This window comes from Megalobrama amblycephala, linkage group LG4, assembly GCF_018812025.1.
Source record: "Megalobrama amblycephala isolate DHTTF-2021 linkage group LG4, ASM1881202v1, whole genome shotgun sequence".
NCBI classification, from domain to species: domain Eukaryota; kingdom Metazoa; phylum Chordata; class Actinopteri; order Cypriniformes; family Xenocyprididae; genus Megalobrama; species Megalobrama amblycephala.
Genome location: NC_063047.1, coordinates 18,326,404 through 18,344,794, shown reverse-complemented (window position 1 = coordinate 18,344,794; position 18,391 = coordinate 18,326,404). Strand labels below are relative to the sequence as shown.

The window sequence follows — 18,391 nt, the reverse complement described above, 5'->3', positions numbered from 1 at the left end:
TAAACATGCAATTCTGAGAAAGTCAGATAAACACTCACTATTTTGAGAAATATTCTCAAATTTGCTCAGAATTATAAACTCAGAGTTGTGAGAAATAATTGTGCATATAAAAAGTCGCAATTACCTTTATTTATTTGTGTTTATTCTTTGGCAGAAATTAGCTACCATAATATGGCAAAAAGTGCATGACTTAAAGGGATAGTTCACCCAAAAATGAAAATTTGATGTTTATCTGCCCCCAGAGCATCCAAGATGTAGGTGTCTTTGTTTCTTCAGTAGAACACAAATGATGATTTTTAACTCCAACCGCTGCCGTCTGTCAGTGGTGTAATGCAAGTCAGCGGGAACTTGGACTATAAGAGTAAATAAAACACGACAGACAAATCCAAATTAAACCCTGCGGCTCGTGACGACACATTGATGTCTTAAGACACGAAACGATTGGTTTGTGCGAGAAACCAATCTCGCGCTCATTGAAGTATATGCGTGAGACATCACTGCCGCTGTCAGAGCGCGATCAGACCTCACGAATCGAGTGATGAATGCAGTTGGACATAGTGGTGTATTAGAGGTAAAAAATGATATAAATACTGTTCGGTTTCTTGCACAAACCGATCGTTTCGTGTCTTAGGACATCAATGTGTCGTCACGAGCTGCAGGGTTTAATTTGGATTTGTCTAAGCAAGTTTTATTTACTCTTATAAAGTAAGTTCCCATCTACCCACATTATAAGACTGACAGACGGCAGCGGTTGGAGTTAAAAATCATCATTTGTGTTCTACTGAAGAAACAAAGACACCTACATCTTGGATGCGCTGGGGGTAAGCAGATAAACATCAAATTTTCGGGTCATTTTTGGGTGAACTATCCCTTTAAAGTAGTATTTCTGGTTGTTTGCAAGGTAATGTCTATGGCATGTTGTTGATTAGCAGGACTAGTGTAAATATGACTGGAAAGATTTACTTCCCAACGTTGTGTTTGCACAAGTTATGTCTAATTTGTCCACTCACTCCATAGTCTTTTGAATTGAGGCATAGATATGATCCATATTGCATCTTATTGTGGGCAAAATGCCTAGTTTACTTATTACTAAGCTTTTAAAATGAAACGCTTGAGTTGCTATCAGTGATTTGATGCCATTGGTCTAGCAAACCTTGGCAAACCTAATAATTAGTTTGTCCTCAAAGTGGAAAAATTAGCTAGTTCCACTTAAAAGAATGATTTAGACAACTTTACATCCCAAAAAAAATTACTGTCTGTGGCAGTTGACTGTAGACCACAGATTCTTTTCATAGACATTAAGGCAAATAACCCAGAATATTCCTACTGTTTTAAACCTCCAGTTATTGCTTGTTTCAGCTACTTTTAAGTTTCGTAACAGTACACAATACTTTCTTTCATTCAGAGCCTAAGCCTGAATTGGGCCCCATTGTGGTGTCCTGAAACACTGCCGAGTAGCTTGACGCTGTCCTGGAGCACATTGTCAGGCCACTTTGATGGCTTTGCTGCTCGTATCACTGACCGTGAGCAGCTATATGATGTTGTAGAGCTCAGGCTATCAGGCACAGAGAGGAACATTACCGTGATGGGTCTTGTGGACTCTACGGTCTATGACATAGTGTTTTATGGTCTGTCTCATGGCCGTCAAACTCCATCAGTTTACTTCAATACCAGTACAGGTACTGTGCAAGTTTTTCATGCTTCTATCACAACAAACCAGGACTTAACAGACAGAACTAACAAATTTGCATCCTGTTAGACCTATTTGCAAGCAAATTTCTGAAACTGCCTATGACCTTTTGCAGTGTGGAAACTAATTTTTGCATCGGTTTGACCCCATGTTGTTAAGTTATATTAACACGGATGATTAGATTAATTCCAGTTTTTGTCATTGCGTATGCATGCAGTTGTATTGCACCCACTGAATACTCAATTATTTTACGATGGAGAAACCAGAAAGCTCATGCAATAATAACTTTATATTGACAAATTAATAAGTAACATTTGACAAATAACAAGCTATTTTGACCTTGCAATCACTGCAGAATCAATTATACATCCTCACCCTGTATTGTCCCCTCCTATAACACTGCAACTACGGGACCCAAATGAATCCTGTACCACGTAACCCAGCGTCATTACCTAAAGTGGAAAACCTCACGGTTTCGGATATTACCCCATACGGATTTCGGGTGTCCTGGGAAGCAGATTCCTCTGAGGGCTTCAGCCATTTTCAGGTAAAGGTGTCGGACTCTGGCCAGCTGCTGGAGCCACAAGAGTTCGTAGTGCCAGGAAACCAGACCTTACTGGATGTTTTGGGCCTGATTACTGGCATTGGCTATGAGGTCAGTGTGACCGGGGTGTCAGGGAATGGGTTACAGTCTCGTCCAATCACCACAGTGGCTGTTACAGGTACCGCTTTCTGCTTTTCAACTGCACGTCACTCCTTCACTTCAGAGCTTTCACTGCCCAAGCTTAGTAGTTTTTACTTTGTTACGAATTAAAATGTTTTTAATATTTAACAGAAAATATTTTACTGCTGTTGCCATTTTTACAGAGGTTGTATGCACAGGACATGTTCAAGATAGTGCATCATCCGGCTATTTAAAGTGCACTTTTTCTTTGTGGAATTTTCTGTGTGAACGCACTACTCAAACTATTCATACTTAAAAGCAACACAGAATAGTGCATAAGTACATGAATTGGGACACACAGCTGATGTATTGTACACTCAATATGCTTTTCTCATCCTCTGCTGCTGCTGCGTTTTAAAATTAGCACTAATTTGCTGCCATTTAAATCTTTCAAATGCTGTAGTTCAAACTGTACTGATGGGAGCAATGTTATTACTAGTAAGAGCAGTCTTTAGCCTCCTTGTTAGCGTGCCTGCCTCCCATGCCAGAGACCTGGGTTCGAACCCTGCACAGAGCAGGGCAAATAGGACCAAGTAGGTTACACTGGTGTCATGACTTGGATGGGAGTGGGGTTTTGATTGCTGATTCAATTAGTTTGATGCTTTAGTTCAAACTGTACTGACGAAACCAAGTGTTTAGCCTCCTTGTTAGTGAACCTGCCTCCTACGCAAGAGACCCAAGTAGGAGGACAACTACATGTCAACTAACTCTCATTAGAGTATTAGTAGTCTGCTTAATATCTACTAACACTTTTAGATACTCCCCAACAGACATTCTACTGACTATAAGTAAATTTGCAACTACATTTAAACTTATTCTACTAACCCAAACCCCTAACCCTAACCTAACAGTCTACTACAGTCTACTAATATTTTAATGAGAGTTGACATAGTTGCAAAGTTACTTATGGTTAGTAGAATGTCTAAAGTAGACCATCGAAATAAAGTGTAACCGTGTTACAGTGGCGAGGCTACATAAGGGCCAGGCTGACACTGGCCCACTCAGAATGACAGCTGGTCCACCCAATCAAATTAGACACAAAATAATTATTTTGTGAAAAAGGAGAAAAAAAAATCATGCATACATGACAATAATAATTGCTCAGATACATTAATTTAGTGGATGTCACTCCTGAAACTTTGCAGCGTGTTTATGTGACCGCTGGTCAAGCAAAACACAAGATTTTTTTTCAAATTCTGATCTGATATATCACCTAGAAAGAGTGCAAAAAGCCATTACTTTATTGCTAAACAGCTGTCACTCATCTTAGTTCATTGGGATGACGTGATCTCACGAAGGTCCGTTATAATCAATAAGTCTGTCTACACTGCACAATTAATCTCTTATTTACGTAATGTCTACACTTTGCGAGCGTTCAGAACTCAGCACTAGACAAAAATTCCGGCTTTGAGAGGATTCTTAAACGCCTTTGATTGGCCATTGTTCAAGAAATCAACAGTCATGTCTGTGATTGGCTACTTTGCTCAATGCTGCAAAAATTCTATTGTAAATAGAAACCTTTGATGCTCCACCTATGATTTTTACCTTCTTTTATTGTTCTTCTGTTATTGTTACACTGGTTATTTGATTAATTAATGGATTTTGTTGCTTTCATTAAAGAGCTGCCTGACAATATTTCAAATTTAACTAATCGTCAAATTATTTTTAGCCCATGTAGGCCTACTGTAATATATAATTTGAGAGTTGCCATTGAGGTCCACCCTATTTCACCAGGGTCATTTAAAATAATGCAAATGGAACGAAAGAACATGTCCTGTGTTTACACGTCCTCTTAGATGTCACAGTCCATATTCTAGAAGATGACATGATGTTTGATCTAAGCTTTGGTTGGGAAACTCCTACACAACTCAACTACCTCCTCAACACTGTCCCTTGTTTATTTGCCAGGTCTCCTCCATCGATAAAGTCTGTTGCTTTGTTTCTAGTGCACAATACATTGCTCACTTGTCCCACATGTCTGATGCCATATTTAAACTGTGTTTTCTACTTAAATGGCTGGCAAAAACTATATCCATCAATATTTAAGTCTCATATCATCAGGTTTCATCAAGGTTTTTCACCAGTATGAGGCCTGAGGTCTTGTATGATGCAGCTCAGAAGGAAACACAGTCTTGCATAAAATCACTGTACAGTAGAAATATGTCTTATGTAGGGTTGCAAACGGGTGGAAAAATTCTGGTATGTTTCCAGACACTTTCCATGGAAAGTTAAGCTGGGAATTTTGGAAACTTTCCAAATTGGAAACTTATGGGAATTAAAGAGAATTAATTGGAAATTTGGGTAACTTTATACAAACTGTATCAAATACAAACATACAGTAAATATAAACATTTTGTTTGGTCATAAGCAGTCATGCATGCAAATTGATAATTTTTTTTAAAAAAGGACATTTTTGACTGTGATTTGAGTAATGTGCAGGGTAGAAATTCAACTGAATTTGTATTATATCTGGTTGTTGTTGTTTTTTTACCAAGATTATGCTGCAAGAAGTTCCTGCTATAGGGTAACCTGCAATTTTGCAAATTTCCAGTTTATTCCCATTAATTCCCATATATTGCCGTTAATTCCAATGGAAAGTTTCCAACTTTGAAAATTCCCAGAATTTTTGCAACCCTAGTCTTGTAAGTGGTGTGCGTGATTTGCAATGCCGTACATATGGTGTCAAAAGTCATAAAGGGACGTATGTACATCATCATGTGTCCAGGGTGTAACTAACATGAGAAGTAGTCATACTACTTGATGCATGTCCAATGGTTGGAGACCTGCAGGTAGTTGGAAATGAACTCAAACTCTTTTCCTTGTTAAAACAAGAAAAAGACACATTTCCCTTTGTCAATCAGAGGCAGAACCAGAGATTGAGCACCTTTTCGTGTCCGACGTCACCCCTGAGAGTTTCCGGCTGGCCTGGACTGCAGAAGACGACGTTTTTGATCGATTTGTGCTCAAAGTTAGAGATTCGAGAAAGCTCTCCCATCCACGAGAGTTTGTTGTGCCGGGTGATGAAAGAACCAAAGTGTTAACACAGCTTTTGGGGGGAACTGAATATGAAATTGAGCTTTACGGTGTCACGTTGGAACATCGCTCCCAACCCGTTACTGCTGTTGCGAGAACAGGTATTGTGTTCAGTGTAATAGGATTGCTTTTGTCAAATGGTCTGCTTCATTTCTGGATTTGAGAGGGCTTTCTTGGCTGCAATGTGGTGGAATTATGATCTTTAACAACTAAATAACTCTCTTCATCCTAAACAGGTACTGATGTGTTAATCTTTGGTGCACCATGATTTGAAATGTATCTATCATGATATGTTTCAACCCAGGGTTAAAGTCAACAGCAAATATGCACCAAATTAAACAGAATATTCAACAAGAAAAAAATATTGGTTGGTGCTTTAGAAGCTGAGAAAAGACATTTTGAAAAATGTTCATGAAGACCTCATGTTGACTTTAACCTTGCATGCTTCCGTTCCTCTAACAAAGGAACGTTTTGTATGTTCATGCATCCAGTGGAAAGTCTCCTGATGTTCATTTCACTACTAAACCATCAAGTTACATTTTTCTGCATATTGTTGGGAAAGGTGATGTTAATTTGTCCGCATGCCCTGAGAACTAATGATTCTGTGTTGGTTTATGTAAATGGTCTGATCTAAATAACATTCCTTTTTGTCATTGTCACGCTCCAGGTTAAATTTGTGGAATGCAGTTTAATGATTTTGGCATGATTGATCATGTTACAAATGGGAGCATTTTTGGATGTTTCTTGGAATGGAAACTTGCACTATTATGACTAACGAATCTTACTTTTAGGCCTTTTTCATTGCACCAGGGAAAGGCCCGCTTCTCCTGCAGTTCAGTGTTTGATGTTGGTCTTTCTTTGTCCATTTTCAAGTGGCTGTATTAATTAGCTTCATATCTTAATGGCCATAAGGACCCTGGGTGGAACATTTTCCCAATTTTCAATGTTTTCTTCTTGACATGGTTAAATTTATATATCTGCATTGCTGTTTGGCAGGCCTTGGAGCTCCACGCGACCTTCGTTTCTCTGACATCATGGATACATCAGCTGTGGTTTACTGGACTGTACCGCGTGCCCAACCGGACTCCTACAGAATCACTTACTTCCCAGTCCAAGGAGGCAAGTGCTAGTCCTCTTAAAACCTTGAGGAAGGCTTACTGTAGATACATTACTATAGATACACCGATCAGGCATAATATTATGAGCACTGACAGGTGAAGTGAATAACACTAATCATCTCTTCATCATGACACCTGTTAGTGGGTGGGATATATTAGGCGACAAGTGAACATTTTGTCCTCAAAGTTGATGTGTTAGAAGCAGGAAAAATGGGCAAGCATAAGGATTTGAGCAAGTTTGACAAGGGTCAAATTGTGATGGCTAGATGACTGGGTCAGATCATCTCCAAAACTGCAGCTCTTGTGGGGTGTTACCGGTCTGCAGTGGTCAGTATCTATCAAAAGTGGTCCAAGGAAGGAAGAACAGTGGTGAACCAGCGACAGGGTCATGGGCGGCCAAGGCTCATTGATGCACGTGGAGAGCGAAGGCTGGCCTGTGTGGTCAGATCCAACAGACGAGCTACTGTAGCTCAAATTGCTCAAGAAGTTAATGCTGGTTCTGATAGAAAGGTGTCAGAATACACAGTGCATCAGTTTGTTGAGTATGGCCAGTTTGTTGGCCTCCAAATTCCCCAGATCTCAATCCAACTGAGCATCTGTGGGATGTGCTGAACAAACAAGTCCGATCCATGGAGGCTCCACCTTGCAACTTACATGACTTAAAGGATCTGCTGCTAACATCTTGGTGCAGATACCACAGCACACCTTCAGGGGTCAAATGGAGTCCATGCCTCAATGGGTCAGGGCTGTTTTGGGAGCTAAAGGGTGACCAACACAATATTAGGAAGGTGGCCATAATGTTATGCCTGATCGGTATATATGAAATATATAGATCTAGTGTTGAAAATGAAGACCTCTAAAAAGTTATTTAAGTATATTCTACTAACTAGAAGTAACTTTGCAACTACATGTCAACTAACTCTCATTAGAGTATTAGTAGTTAGGTGTTAGTGTTTGGGTTCGAGTTAGTAGAATAAGTTGACATGTAGTTGCAAAGACTAAGACCTTCGCAATTACCTTTTTTACTTTTTTATTCAGTGGCGGAAACAAGCTTCCATAGTTTTCTGATTTCTGGAGTGATAAAAGTGATATCCAAAATGAAATCCCCTTTGCAAAAACCTTTATCTTTAATGGCCTGGTTTCACAGACAGGGCTTCAATTAAGCCAGGATTAGGCCTTAGTTCAATTAGGGTATTTAAGTAGCTTTTATAAACGTACCTTAGAAAAAAACATCACCGGTGTGTATCTTGAGACAAAACAATGACACTGACATATTTTAAGATATGCCAGTACAAGTACATTTAGTCTAGGAATAGCTTAAGCCTGGTCTTTGAAACCAGGGGAATATGTTAACAAAATCAACAACATTTTTAAACCTGGCTTGCAGTGTTCAGATTTCTGTTCTCGGAATGTATGCAAATTTGTGCATATTAAATATAACATTTTAGAAAACTTGTAATACAAAACAATTGTCATACCCCCGGTTTCACAGACAATGCATGTTTGAGCTGTTTTAACTGCAAGTAATTAGTACATACATACACTATATTGCCAAAAGTATTGGGACACCCCTCCAAATCATTGAATTCAGGTGTTCCAATCACTTCCATGGCCACAGGTGTGTAAAATCAAGCACCTAGGCATGCAGACTGCTTCTACAAACATTTGTGAAAGAATGGGTCGCTCTCAGGAGCTCAGTGAATTCAAGAGTGGTATCGTGAAAGGTTGCCACCTGTGCAATAAGTCCATTCATGAAATTTCCTCACTAATAAAAATTCCATGGTCAACTGTTAGTGGTATCATAACAAAGTGGAAGCAATTGGGAACAACGGCAACTCAGCCACGAAGTGGTAGGCCACGTAAAATCACAGAGTGGGGTCAGCACATACTGAGGTGCACAGTGTGCAGAAGTCGCCAACTTTCTGCTAGTCGATAGCTACAGACCTCCAGACTTCGTGTGGCCTTCAGATTAGCTCAAGAACAGTGTGTAGAGAGCTTCATGGAATGGGTTTCCATGGCCGAGCAGCTGCATCCAACCCATACACTATCAAGTGCAATGCAAAGCGTCGGATGCAGTGGTGTAAAGCACGCCGCCACTGGACTCTAGAGCAGTTGGAGACATGCTCTCTGGAGTGAGGAATCACGCTTCTCTGTCTGACAATCCGATGGACGAGTCTGGGTTTGGCGGTTGCCAGGAGAACGGTACTTGCCTTACTGCATTGTGCCAAGTGTAAAGTTTGGTGGAGGGGTGATTATGGTGTGGGGTTGTTTTTCAGGGGTTGGGCTTGAACCCTTAGTTCCAGTGAAAGGAACTCTTAATGCTTCAGCATACCAAGACATTTAATTCTCCCAACTTTGTGGGAACAGTTTGGGGATGGCCCCTTCCTGTTCCAACATGACTGCGCACCAGTTCACAAAGCAAGATCCATAAAGACATGGATGAGGGAGTTTGGTGTGGAGGAACTTGACTGGCCTGCACAGAGTCCTGACCTCAACCCGATAGAACACCTCTGGGATGAATTAGAGCGGAGACTGTGAGCCAGGCCTTCTCGCAAACATCACTGCCTGACCTCACAAATGCGCTTCTAGAAGAATGGTCAAAAATTCCCCTAAACCTTGTGGAAAGCCTTCCCAGAAGAGTTGAGGCTGTTATAGCTGCAAAGGGTGGGCAAACTCCATATTAAACCCTACGGATTAAGAATGGGATGTCATTAAAGTTCATGTGCATGTAAAGGCAGGCGTCCCAAAATGTTTGGCAATATAGTGTCTTAAAATGTGTCAGTGCCATTTTTTACTGCATACCAGTAATGTTTTTTTTCTAGTGAACATTTATAAAAGCTACTTAAATGCCTTAATTGAACTAAGGCCTAATCCTGGTCTAGGCTAAGCCCTGTCTGTGAAACCGGGCCTTAATGTATTAAATAAACTGTGGAAAGTATGGTGGTCTGTTTTTTAGTATCTATTTTTTTAACCCTTTTTACCCCTAGTATCTTGCCTTAAAAGACACTGAACAAATTTTGAGCACAGTTACAAACACTCACTTTGATGAAATTCATAAGTTTTTGCTTCTCTTCTGTGTATTTCCAGGTACTCCCATGATTGTGACGGTGGATGGGTCACAGTCTCAGGTTTCGCTAACAAATCTGATTCCTGGAGAGATGTATCAGGTGTCAGTTATTGCAGTGAAAGGTCTGGAGGAGAGCGAACCAGTGTCCGACACTTTTACTACAGGTCGGTTAAGTCACTTAAGTAGTGTTTTCTAAGATAAGCATCATTATTTCTCAAACTAAGCAATAAAACCTAAATATAATATAATATAATATAATATAATATAATATAATATATTATAATATAATATAATATAATATAATATAATATAATATTGTATTTGTATTTATTATTTAATATATTTAATAATATTATTTAATAATGTATAACAAATTAGTAATTCATGTACATTCAAATATAAAGGCATGAAAATATATACAATTAATATATACAGTTATAATATAAATTATCTAAATATTACTTTATTATATAAATATATATGAAATTTATTTTGTATATAACAAAATATATCTTAATTTTTTTTATTTTACCTTTATTTTATATAGAATTTTTTATTTTATTTTACATATTACAAAATAAGTCGTGACATTTATTTTTTTATTGCAGTGTTCAATACAGATTGTTTCAAAGCAGCTTCACAACAATTAACAGTGTTAATGTTATAAAATTCATCAATTCAATTTCACCTGTAAAGAAGATAGTATTGTCAAGTCAGTTCCATAACTAATACCATAACTATACTGATTTTATATAGGCTATATTTTATATATTATATATAATATTTATTTTATATATAGCAAATAATATCATAGCAAAATATAGTTTTTATCTTCTTTATTTTTATTTTTTAATTTATTTATTTTTGTGCCTCCAGGTCTGGATACGCCACGCAGCCTGACAGCTGTCAATGTCACTGACACGAAGGCGCTGTTGCTGTGGCAACCTGCAGTTGCGACTGTGGATGGATATGTCATCACATACAGCGCAGACACTGGTGGGAACCTCCTGCTCTCTGTTGCTCTATTTTGGGCTTTCTTTATTCATGTTTGACTTGTATGCATTGTCTCTAGTGCTACTCGCCCTGAGTAGAGCAAAAATACTTTTAGATATCTCAGTATCGCACGTCACACTGCAGGACACTGCTGTCACTGCTACCCCAAAATATACCTTGTTGTCACTGGAAAAAAAGAAAAACCCACACCTCTTTCTCATATGTTTAAGGTCTACCTCTTTAAGTTTTATAAATTATTAACTTCTGATTCTTGTATTTTTTTTTCCCAAAGTGCCACCGATATCAGAGCAGGTTTCTGGCAACATCGTAGAGTATGAGATGAGTTCACTGGCTCCAGCTACTCAATACACGGTCAATGTTTATGCCATAAGAAACCGACAGAAAAGTGTTCCAGCGACCACAGACTTCACAACAGGTGAGCTGCAGTCACCATTCAACCATTACTAGTGCTCCAGCGCCCCCTATAGGCCACATCAGATACAGCTTCACAACATTATTGAAGAGTTCAAATGGGGTATTCCCATAAAACACTGAGGATATATATATATAAAATCATAGTAAAATTCTGGGTCCCACTTTATATTAAGTGGCCTTAACTACTATGTATTTACACCAAAAAATAAGTACAATGTACTTATTGTGTTCATATTGAATTGCAAAACACTTTTGCTGCTATTGAGGTGGGATACGGGTAAGGTTAGGGAAAGCTTTGGTGGTATGGGTAGGTTTAAGTGTAGGGGTAAGGTGTAAGGGATGGGTCAACAGTGTAATTATACATGCAATTACAGAAATGAATTACAGATGTAATTACATGCAGGTGTTTTTAAAATATAAGTACAATGCAAAAACATGTATGTACACAATAAGTGCATTGTATCAAATGATTAATTTAAATGTAAGTACACAGTAGTTAAGGCCACTTAATATAAAGTGGGACCAAATTCTGTAATTTATATGCTGTTTTTTATGTGCTGTTTCAAAACACATCTTTAATATATTAACATCAATATTAATTTTAAATATTTAAGATTAAATATAAAAATAATGATTTTTAAGATTCATGTCCTGACTGGGGGAAAAACAAATATTTAATGCATTACAAAAAATGTATTTAATAATATTAATAATAAAAAAAATTATATTAATAATAATAATAATAATAATTAACAAAATAATAATAATAATAATAATAATAATATTATTATTTAGCTTTAACACAGCTTTTAATGTTTTATTTTATTTTTATTTTTTTTGTAAATGTCCTATTAATATCTCATATGTTTCCTGATCGAGAATCAAAACTATTTAATGTATCACAAAAATATGAAATAATAATAATAATAATATTAATAAAAGCAGGTTTAACACAACTTTTAATGTTTTGTTTTATTTTTTTAGGAAATTTCCTTTTAATTACTCATGTGTCCTGACCAAAAATGAAAATCATTTAATGTATCACAAAAAATTATTTATGAAATAATAATAATAATAATAATAATAATAATAATAAATATTAAAAGCAGCTTTAACAAAGGTTTTAATGTTTTATTTTAAAGAAATATCCAATTAATTTCTCCCGTATATCTTGATTGAAAATGTACAAAATAAAATAATTATAATAATAATTTTAAAAATGTTAATAATAAAATAAAAAGTATATATTTGCATATTGTATGTTTTGGCTTGCATTTGATAATCAATACAAAAAAATTAGCTCCAAATACCTGGATATGAAAAACTGCTTACCAGCTCATTTCAACACTTTCTTATTTTTTCTGTTTTGTCAAAACAACAATTCTGTAAATAAAAATGTATTCTCCCATAATGCATCAGTGATAGAACTTTAGAGTTTTAGAATTTTTCTTCACTAAAAATATACTGTCATTTTATTTCTGTGTCATCTTATTGCCTGAATAAGCATGAATGTAATCTGATTGTTATGTAGATGCGGATGATCCGCGTGATCTGGTTGCCAGTAATATTCAGACAGAAAGCGGCGTTCTCACCTGGAAGCCACCCCGGGCAGCCATCACCGGCTATATACTGACCTTTGAAGGATCTGACGGGGATGTCAGGGTCAGGCATTTCTCACATACTAGTAACTTTCAAATGCCATATCCACAAAGTAAGCTACATTCTGTGAATGTGTGACTCTTCCGGTTCATAGCTGCTGTAGGTAAATAACTAGATGAAAAAAAAGAAAAAAGTGTAGTAAATGCTAAAATCTATTTGCACTACAAACCACTGTGTTTATGATTATGATAATACATTAAAATAATATACCAGTTTGCAATGTAAAGTAGCATAACGGACTGTTTTTGTACAGGTCAAATAACCAGAAGCAAATGACAGCGTAAGCCTCACACATTCAAGTTACAGTCTTCTCTTACATTAAAAATAAGGTGGATAACTGGAATAGTTCAACCAAAGATAAAAGTTGTGAAAGTTGATATTCAGAGCATAACTGATATATGTTAACACAGGAATTGAATCTAGACCCATCTGTCACCTCATACGCTCTGTCTCATCTGAGAAGCACCACAGAATACACTGTCAGACTGCAGGCCGTCTCTGAGGACAAGAGAAGCAAGATTATCAGCACCGTCTTCACCACTGGTCAGTCATTTTAATACACATGCAGCTGTTTCTTTTGTAGCACAAATAACGTTCATTGTATTACTATTGTGATTTTGCATTGTGCTGTTTTAAGGGTTTTGAAACACAGAATTCTGCAGTTCTTATGATCTGTGTTCATTATCAGTGTCTGATTCTTGAAGCAAACCTTGTTGTATGTGTGCAGCTGGCAAGGTCTACAGCAATGCCAAGGACTGCTCAGAAGCTTTGCTGAACGGAGAGACGTCATCCGGTCCGTACACCATTTACATAGCCGGAGATGAGAAACAACCGGTCCGGGTCTACTGCGACATGACCACTGACGGCGGAGGCTGGATGGTGAGTCGAGATGAGTTGTGCGTACGATACAACTTAGCCCAGTTTTGACGTAATGGGGCTCTAAGTTACAACTTGCGTACAATGAATTTAACTATACGTAATGCTACGTATAAACTAAACATTTACGGATCAGACCAGGAGTAACGTTGGAATAAAACAGCAGATTACATCAATAAGCTCTTGTTTTCAGACTTCAATCCTTTAGACATATATGGAAATGTTGACATTTACACTTTTAAAAGAGAGAGCATGATGTGAATAAATGACTTTGTTAGCAGCTCTTGAACACAAACCAGACCTAAAAAGCATGTCTCTGTGTGCATCAGTCTGTGTTGTACATTTATTAATAAATAAATGTTATTTATGATGTTTTTTGTATCAGTATTTATTTATTAATCCTATGGTTATTATTTACATGTACAAATACCTATTATTATTGTCTTGTTATCCAAATAAAGTACTTAAAAGTTGTCTTAGCATGAAAAACATAACCTGAAGAACCATTTTCCACTATAAAGAGCCTTTTGTGCAATGGAAAGAATCTTAATGGAACCATAGATGCCAATAAAGAAGAATGGTGCTGTAAATGAATGATCTTGTTGTGTGTGTGTGTGTTTGTTAGCTACTCTTAAACTCTCCATTTTCCACAGGTGTTCCTACGGCGTCAGAACGGCAAGGTCGATTTCAACAGGAACTGGAGGAACTACTCTATAGGATTCGGTGACGCGAACGATGAGTTTTGGCTCGGTGGGACTCGATTTGACAGGCATTATAACGTTAAAATATACTCAGTCCATTTCACTGACAAAGATTGTGCATCGTTGTCTTTCAGGACTGTCGAATCTTCACAAAATCACAGCAGCTGGTCAGTATGAGATACGTGTGGACCTGCGTGATGGACAAGAGAGTGTGTTTGCTGTGTACGATAAATTTTCCATCGGAGACTCTCGTTCTCGCTACAAGATGCAGATTGGTGCATACAGTGGTACTGCAGGTGAATGATGAACATTTACACTTACATTTATGCATTTGGTAGACACTTTTATCCAAAGCAACAGGCATTCCACTGCACAGTTTTCCATTGATTTTCAATGTAAACACACACTAGATGGACATCTTTGACCACTGTGTCTTGCATCTTTGCCGCATCTCATGCACGACACGCCATTCTACAGTATAAACGCAGAACTGAAGTTAAAGGTGCCGTAGAACGTCTTTTTAAAAGATGTAATATAAGTCTAAGGTGTCCCCTGAATGTGTCTGTGAAGTTTAAGCTCAAAATACCCCATGGATTTTTTTTTTTAATTAATTTTTTTAACTGCCTATTTTGGGGCATCATTAACTATGTGCCGATTCAGGCTGCGCTGCCCCTTTAAATTCTCGTGCTCCCCGCCCCCGGAGCTTGCGACTGCCTTAAACGGCATAAACAAAGTTCACACAGCTAATATAACCCTCAAAATGGATCTTTACAAAGTGTTCGTCATGCAGCATGTCTAATCGCGTAAGTATGGTATTTATTTGGATGTTTACATTTGATTCTGAATGAGTTTGAGGTTTTGCTCCGTGGCTAAAGCTAACATTACACACTGTTGGAGAGATTTATAAAGAATGAAGGTGTGTTTATGCATTATACAGACTGCAAGTGTTTAAAAATGAAAATAACGACAGTCTTGTCTCCGTGAATACAGTAAGAAACGATGGCAACTTTAACCACATTTAACAGTACATTAGAAACATGTTAACGAAACATTTAGAAAGACAATTTACAAATATCACTAAAAATATCATGATATCATGGATCATGTCAGTTATTATTGCTCCATCTGCCATTTTTCGCTATTGTTCTTGCTTGCTTACCTAGTCTGATGATTCAGCTGTGCACAGATCCAGACATTCTGCCCTTGTCTAATGCATTGATCATGGGCTGGCAAATGCAAATATTGGGGGCGTACATATTAATGATCCCGACTGTTACGTAACAGTCGGTGTTATGTTGAGATTCGCCTGTTCTTCGGAGGTCTTTTAAACAAATGAGATTTATATAAGAAGGAGGAAACAATGGTGTTTGTATGTCATTTCCATGTACTGAACTCTTGTTATTTAACTATGCCAAGGTAAATTCAATTTTTAATCTTAGGGCACCATTAAAATAAATGCAACTTTTAAAATATGCATCTTTAGACCCATTGCACATCATGTGTTCTGTGTGCAAAGTCTCTTTTTCAAGGTATTACTTGTACATATTATCATGCAAATATGAAGATCATAATAAAGATCATTTCACCCTAGAATACATGCATACTTAATGTTACTTCTTTTTTAGGTGATTTCTAATATTTCATACTGAATGATTGCAAAGGTTTTGTAATATTTAGCTTGCAATGTAATGTTGTGTTTTTGTGTCTCTCTTAAGGCGATTCCTTGTCGTATCACCAGAACAGACCCTTCTCCACTTATGACAATGACAATGACATTGCCGTCACCAACTGTGCCCTCTCCTACAAGGGAGCGTTCTGGTATAAAAACTGCCATCGAGTGAATCTGATGGGGAAATATGGAGACAGCAGTCACAGCAAAGTAAGAAACACACTGAAATATTGAAACGCAATTAAGTGCTTCACACCCCTACATATGCAACATTGAAATGTTTTGTTACATAAATTAAATTCGACTATTTTAATTCACAGGGCATCAATTGGTTCCACTGGAAAGGCCACGAGCATTCGATTCCATTTGCGGAGATGAAGATCCGGCCAGTAAATTTCAGAAACTTGGAAGGCAGACGGAAAAGATCATAGACTTCAAATGTCCCTCTTTATCTTTCCTCCAAAAACCCACATGGTCAAATGCACGACACAACTAAAACTCCTGAATGAAAATCTTCTAGTGATACAAACTGTGTCTTTCACCTCAACATTATTGGATGCCACAGTCAATCCTTTTTATATGTTATAAAAAGCTGCATGATTAGTGGAGAGTTTTACATACACTTGACAGATGAAATATGATATTTGAAAGTGACACACATCTTCCTATAACAAATCTAAAACAGATCTATGAGAATGAGTCTCCACTATTACAATTATTAACGGAGTTAGATTAGCTTTATTAGCTCAGTTTTCGAGACCAGCGATGTCATTTCCTCGACTGAATCATTACCACACTCAGGTCTGACAGCCAGGATGGTGCAAATAAGTGTTTTCAAAACTAAAAAAAGTAAGCTCATTTCAGTGTGATTATTTTCTGAAAAGTTTGTATGACAAACCAGTTTACCTATTGATTTATTATTGTTCATTTGTTTTGTTTTAAATTTATTTGTATTGTTTCCCCCCCCCCCATAGATTCCTAAATGTCTATAATCCCTCAATGCAGAAGTGTCGATTAAACTGTATCTCTTCTCCTTGAATGTCTAAAATTGATCTACAACAAAATAGGAAATAAAAATATAATTTGTTATGTTGGAATTGATGTGTTGTCAATTTCCCTATTTAACTATCCCAAAGATTCATTACCCCAAAAAAGTATTTTTCAAAGAGTAAAAAATACCACTGATTTAAAGCGTGCCTCCAAAACACCGCTGAGGCATGGACTCTACAAGAGCCCAGAAGGTAGGTGTCCTGTGGTTTCTGGCACCAAGATGCAAATCAGCTTAGCAGCAGATCATTCAAGTCTTGTAGGTTGCAATGTGGAACCGCTGTGAATCGAACTATCCCGGTCCAGCACATCCCACAGATGCTCAATTGGACTGAGATCTGGGGAATTTGGAGGCCGGGGCAACACCTTGAACTCTTCATCATGTTCCTCAAACCATTTCCTGAGCAGTGTGGCAGGTGTATTGTTCTGCTGAAAGAGCCACTGCCATCAGAAAACACCATTGTCCTGGTCTGCAACAATGTTTAGGTAGGTGGTACGTGTCAAATGTCTGTGCACATGAATGGCCGGACCCAGGGTTTCCCAGAAGAACATTGCCCAGAGCATGACGCTCCCTCCACTGGCTTGTCATCATCCCATAGTGATCCTGGTGCATCACCTCTCCAGGTAAACGGAGCACACGTACACAGCCATCAATGTGATATAAAAGACAACGGGACTTCCACTGCTCCGAGGTCCAGTTCCGACACTAGTTGTGGCCTAAAGGTTAGAGAGTCGGACTTGTAACCTGGAGGTCGTGGATTTGAGTCTCAAATGTAGGTGGGGGGATTGAATGAACAGCACTCTCTTCCACTCTCATTACCCACAATTGAGGTGCCCTTGAGCAAGGCACATAACCCCCATACTCGGCTACACGTCACATCACTTTCACTTTCATATCCATCATTAAAATTGTTTTGTGTGAAGTGTGTAAGCATGTTGCTGGGCAGAGGTCTGGCGCTGAAGTAGACCTTCTGTTGGCCTGAACCAGACGGGATAGCCTTCATTGCCCTTGTGCATCAATAAGCCTTGGGTGCCCAACACCCTGTCCCAGTTTGTGGTTTGTCCCTCCAAGGAAAACTGTTGGTAAATTCTCACCACTGCTGACCGGGAGCCTTGTCGTTTCAGAGATTCTCTGACCCAGTCACCTTGCCATAACAATTTGGCCCTTCTCAAAGTCGCTCAGATCTTTATTCCTGCCCATCTCTTCTGCATCCAACACATTGATTATGAGAACTGATTGTTTGCTGACCATCTATTCTACCCAAACCTTAATATGTGACCTTGTTAGGAGTAGGAGATGATCAACAATAAGCACCTCACCTGTGACTGGCCATAATGTTTTGGCATAGCAGTGTATATATAGCCTCAATATACATTTT

General features: G+C 38.0%; 1 protein-coding gene across 1 annotated transcript in view; it reads left to right on the top strand.

Annotated features, from left to right (window-relative positions):
* tnca (tenascin Ca) overlaps window positions 1–17,062 on the top strand; it is a 63,929-nt gene extending 46,867 nt beyond the window's left edge. Inside the window, 15 exon segments of the mRNA XM_048188040.1 lie at window positions 1,406–1,440; window positions 1,442–1,679; window positions 2,134–2,412; window positions 5,276–5,548; window positions 6,444–6,566; window positions 9,653–9,796; window positions 10,509–10,628; window positions 10,918–11,061; window positions 12,592–12,722; window positions 13,130–13,262; window positions 13,447–13,598; window positions 14,249–14,345; window positions 14,431–14,592; window positions 16,012–16,175; window positions 16,286–17,062. Of these exon segments, the coding sequence (XP_048043997.1) occupies window positions 1,406–1,440; window positions 1,442–1,679; window positions 2,134–2,412; window positions 5,276–5,548; window positions 6,444–6,566; window positions 9,653–9,796; window positions 10,509–10,628; window positions 10,918–11,061; window positions 12,592–12,722; window positions 13,130–13,262; window positions 13,447–13,598; window positions 14,249–14,345; window positions 14,431–14,592; window positions 16,012–16,175; window positions 16,286–16,396 (2,306 nt within the window). The 3' untranslated portion in view covers window positions 16,397–17,062.
* The last annotated feature ends 1,329 nt before the right edge of the window (window positions 17,063–18,391 follow it).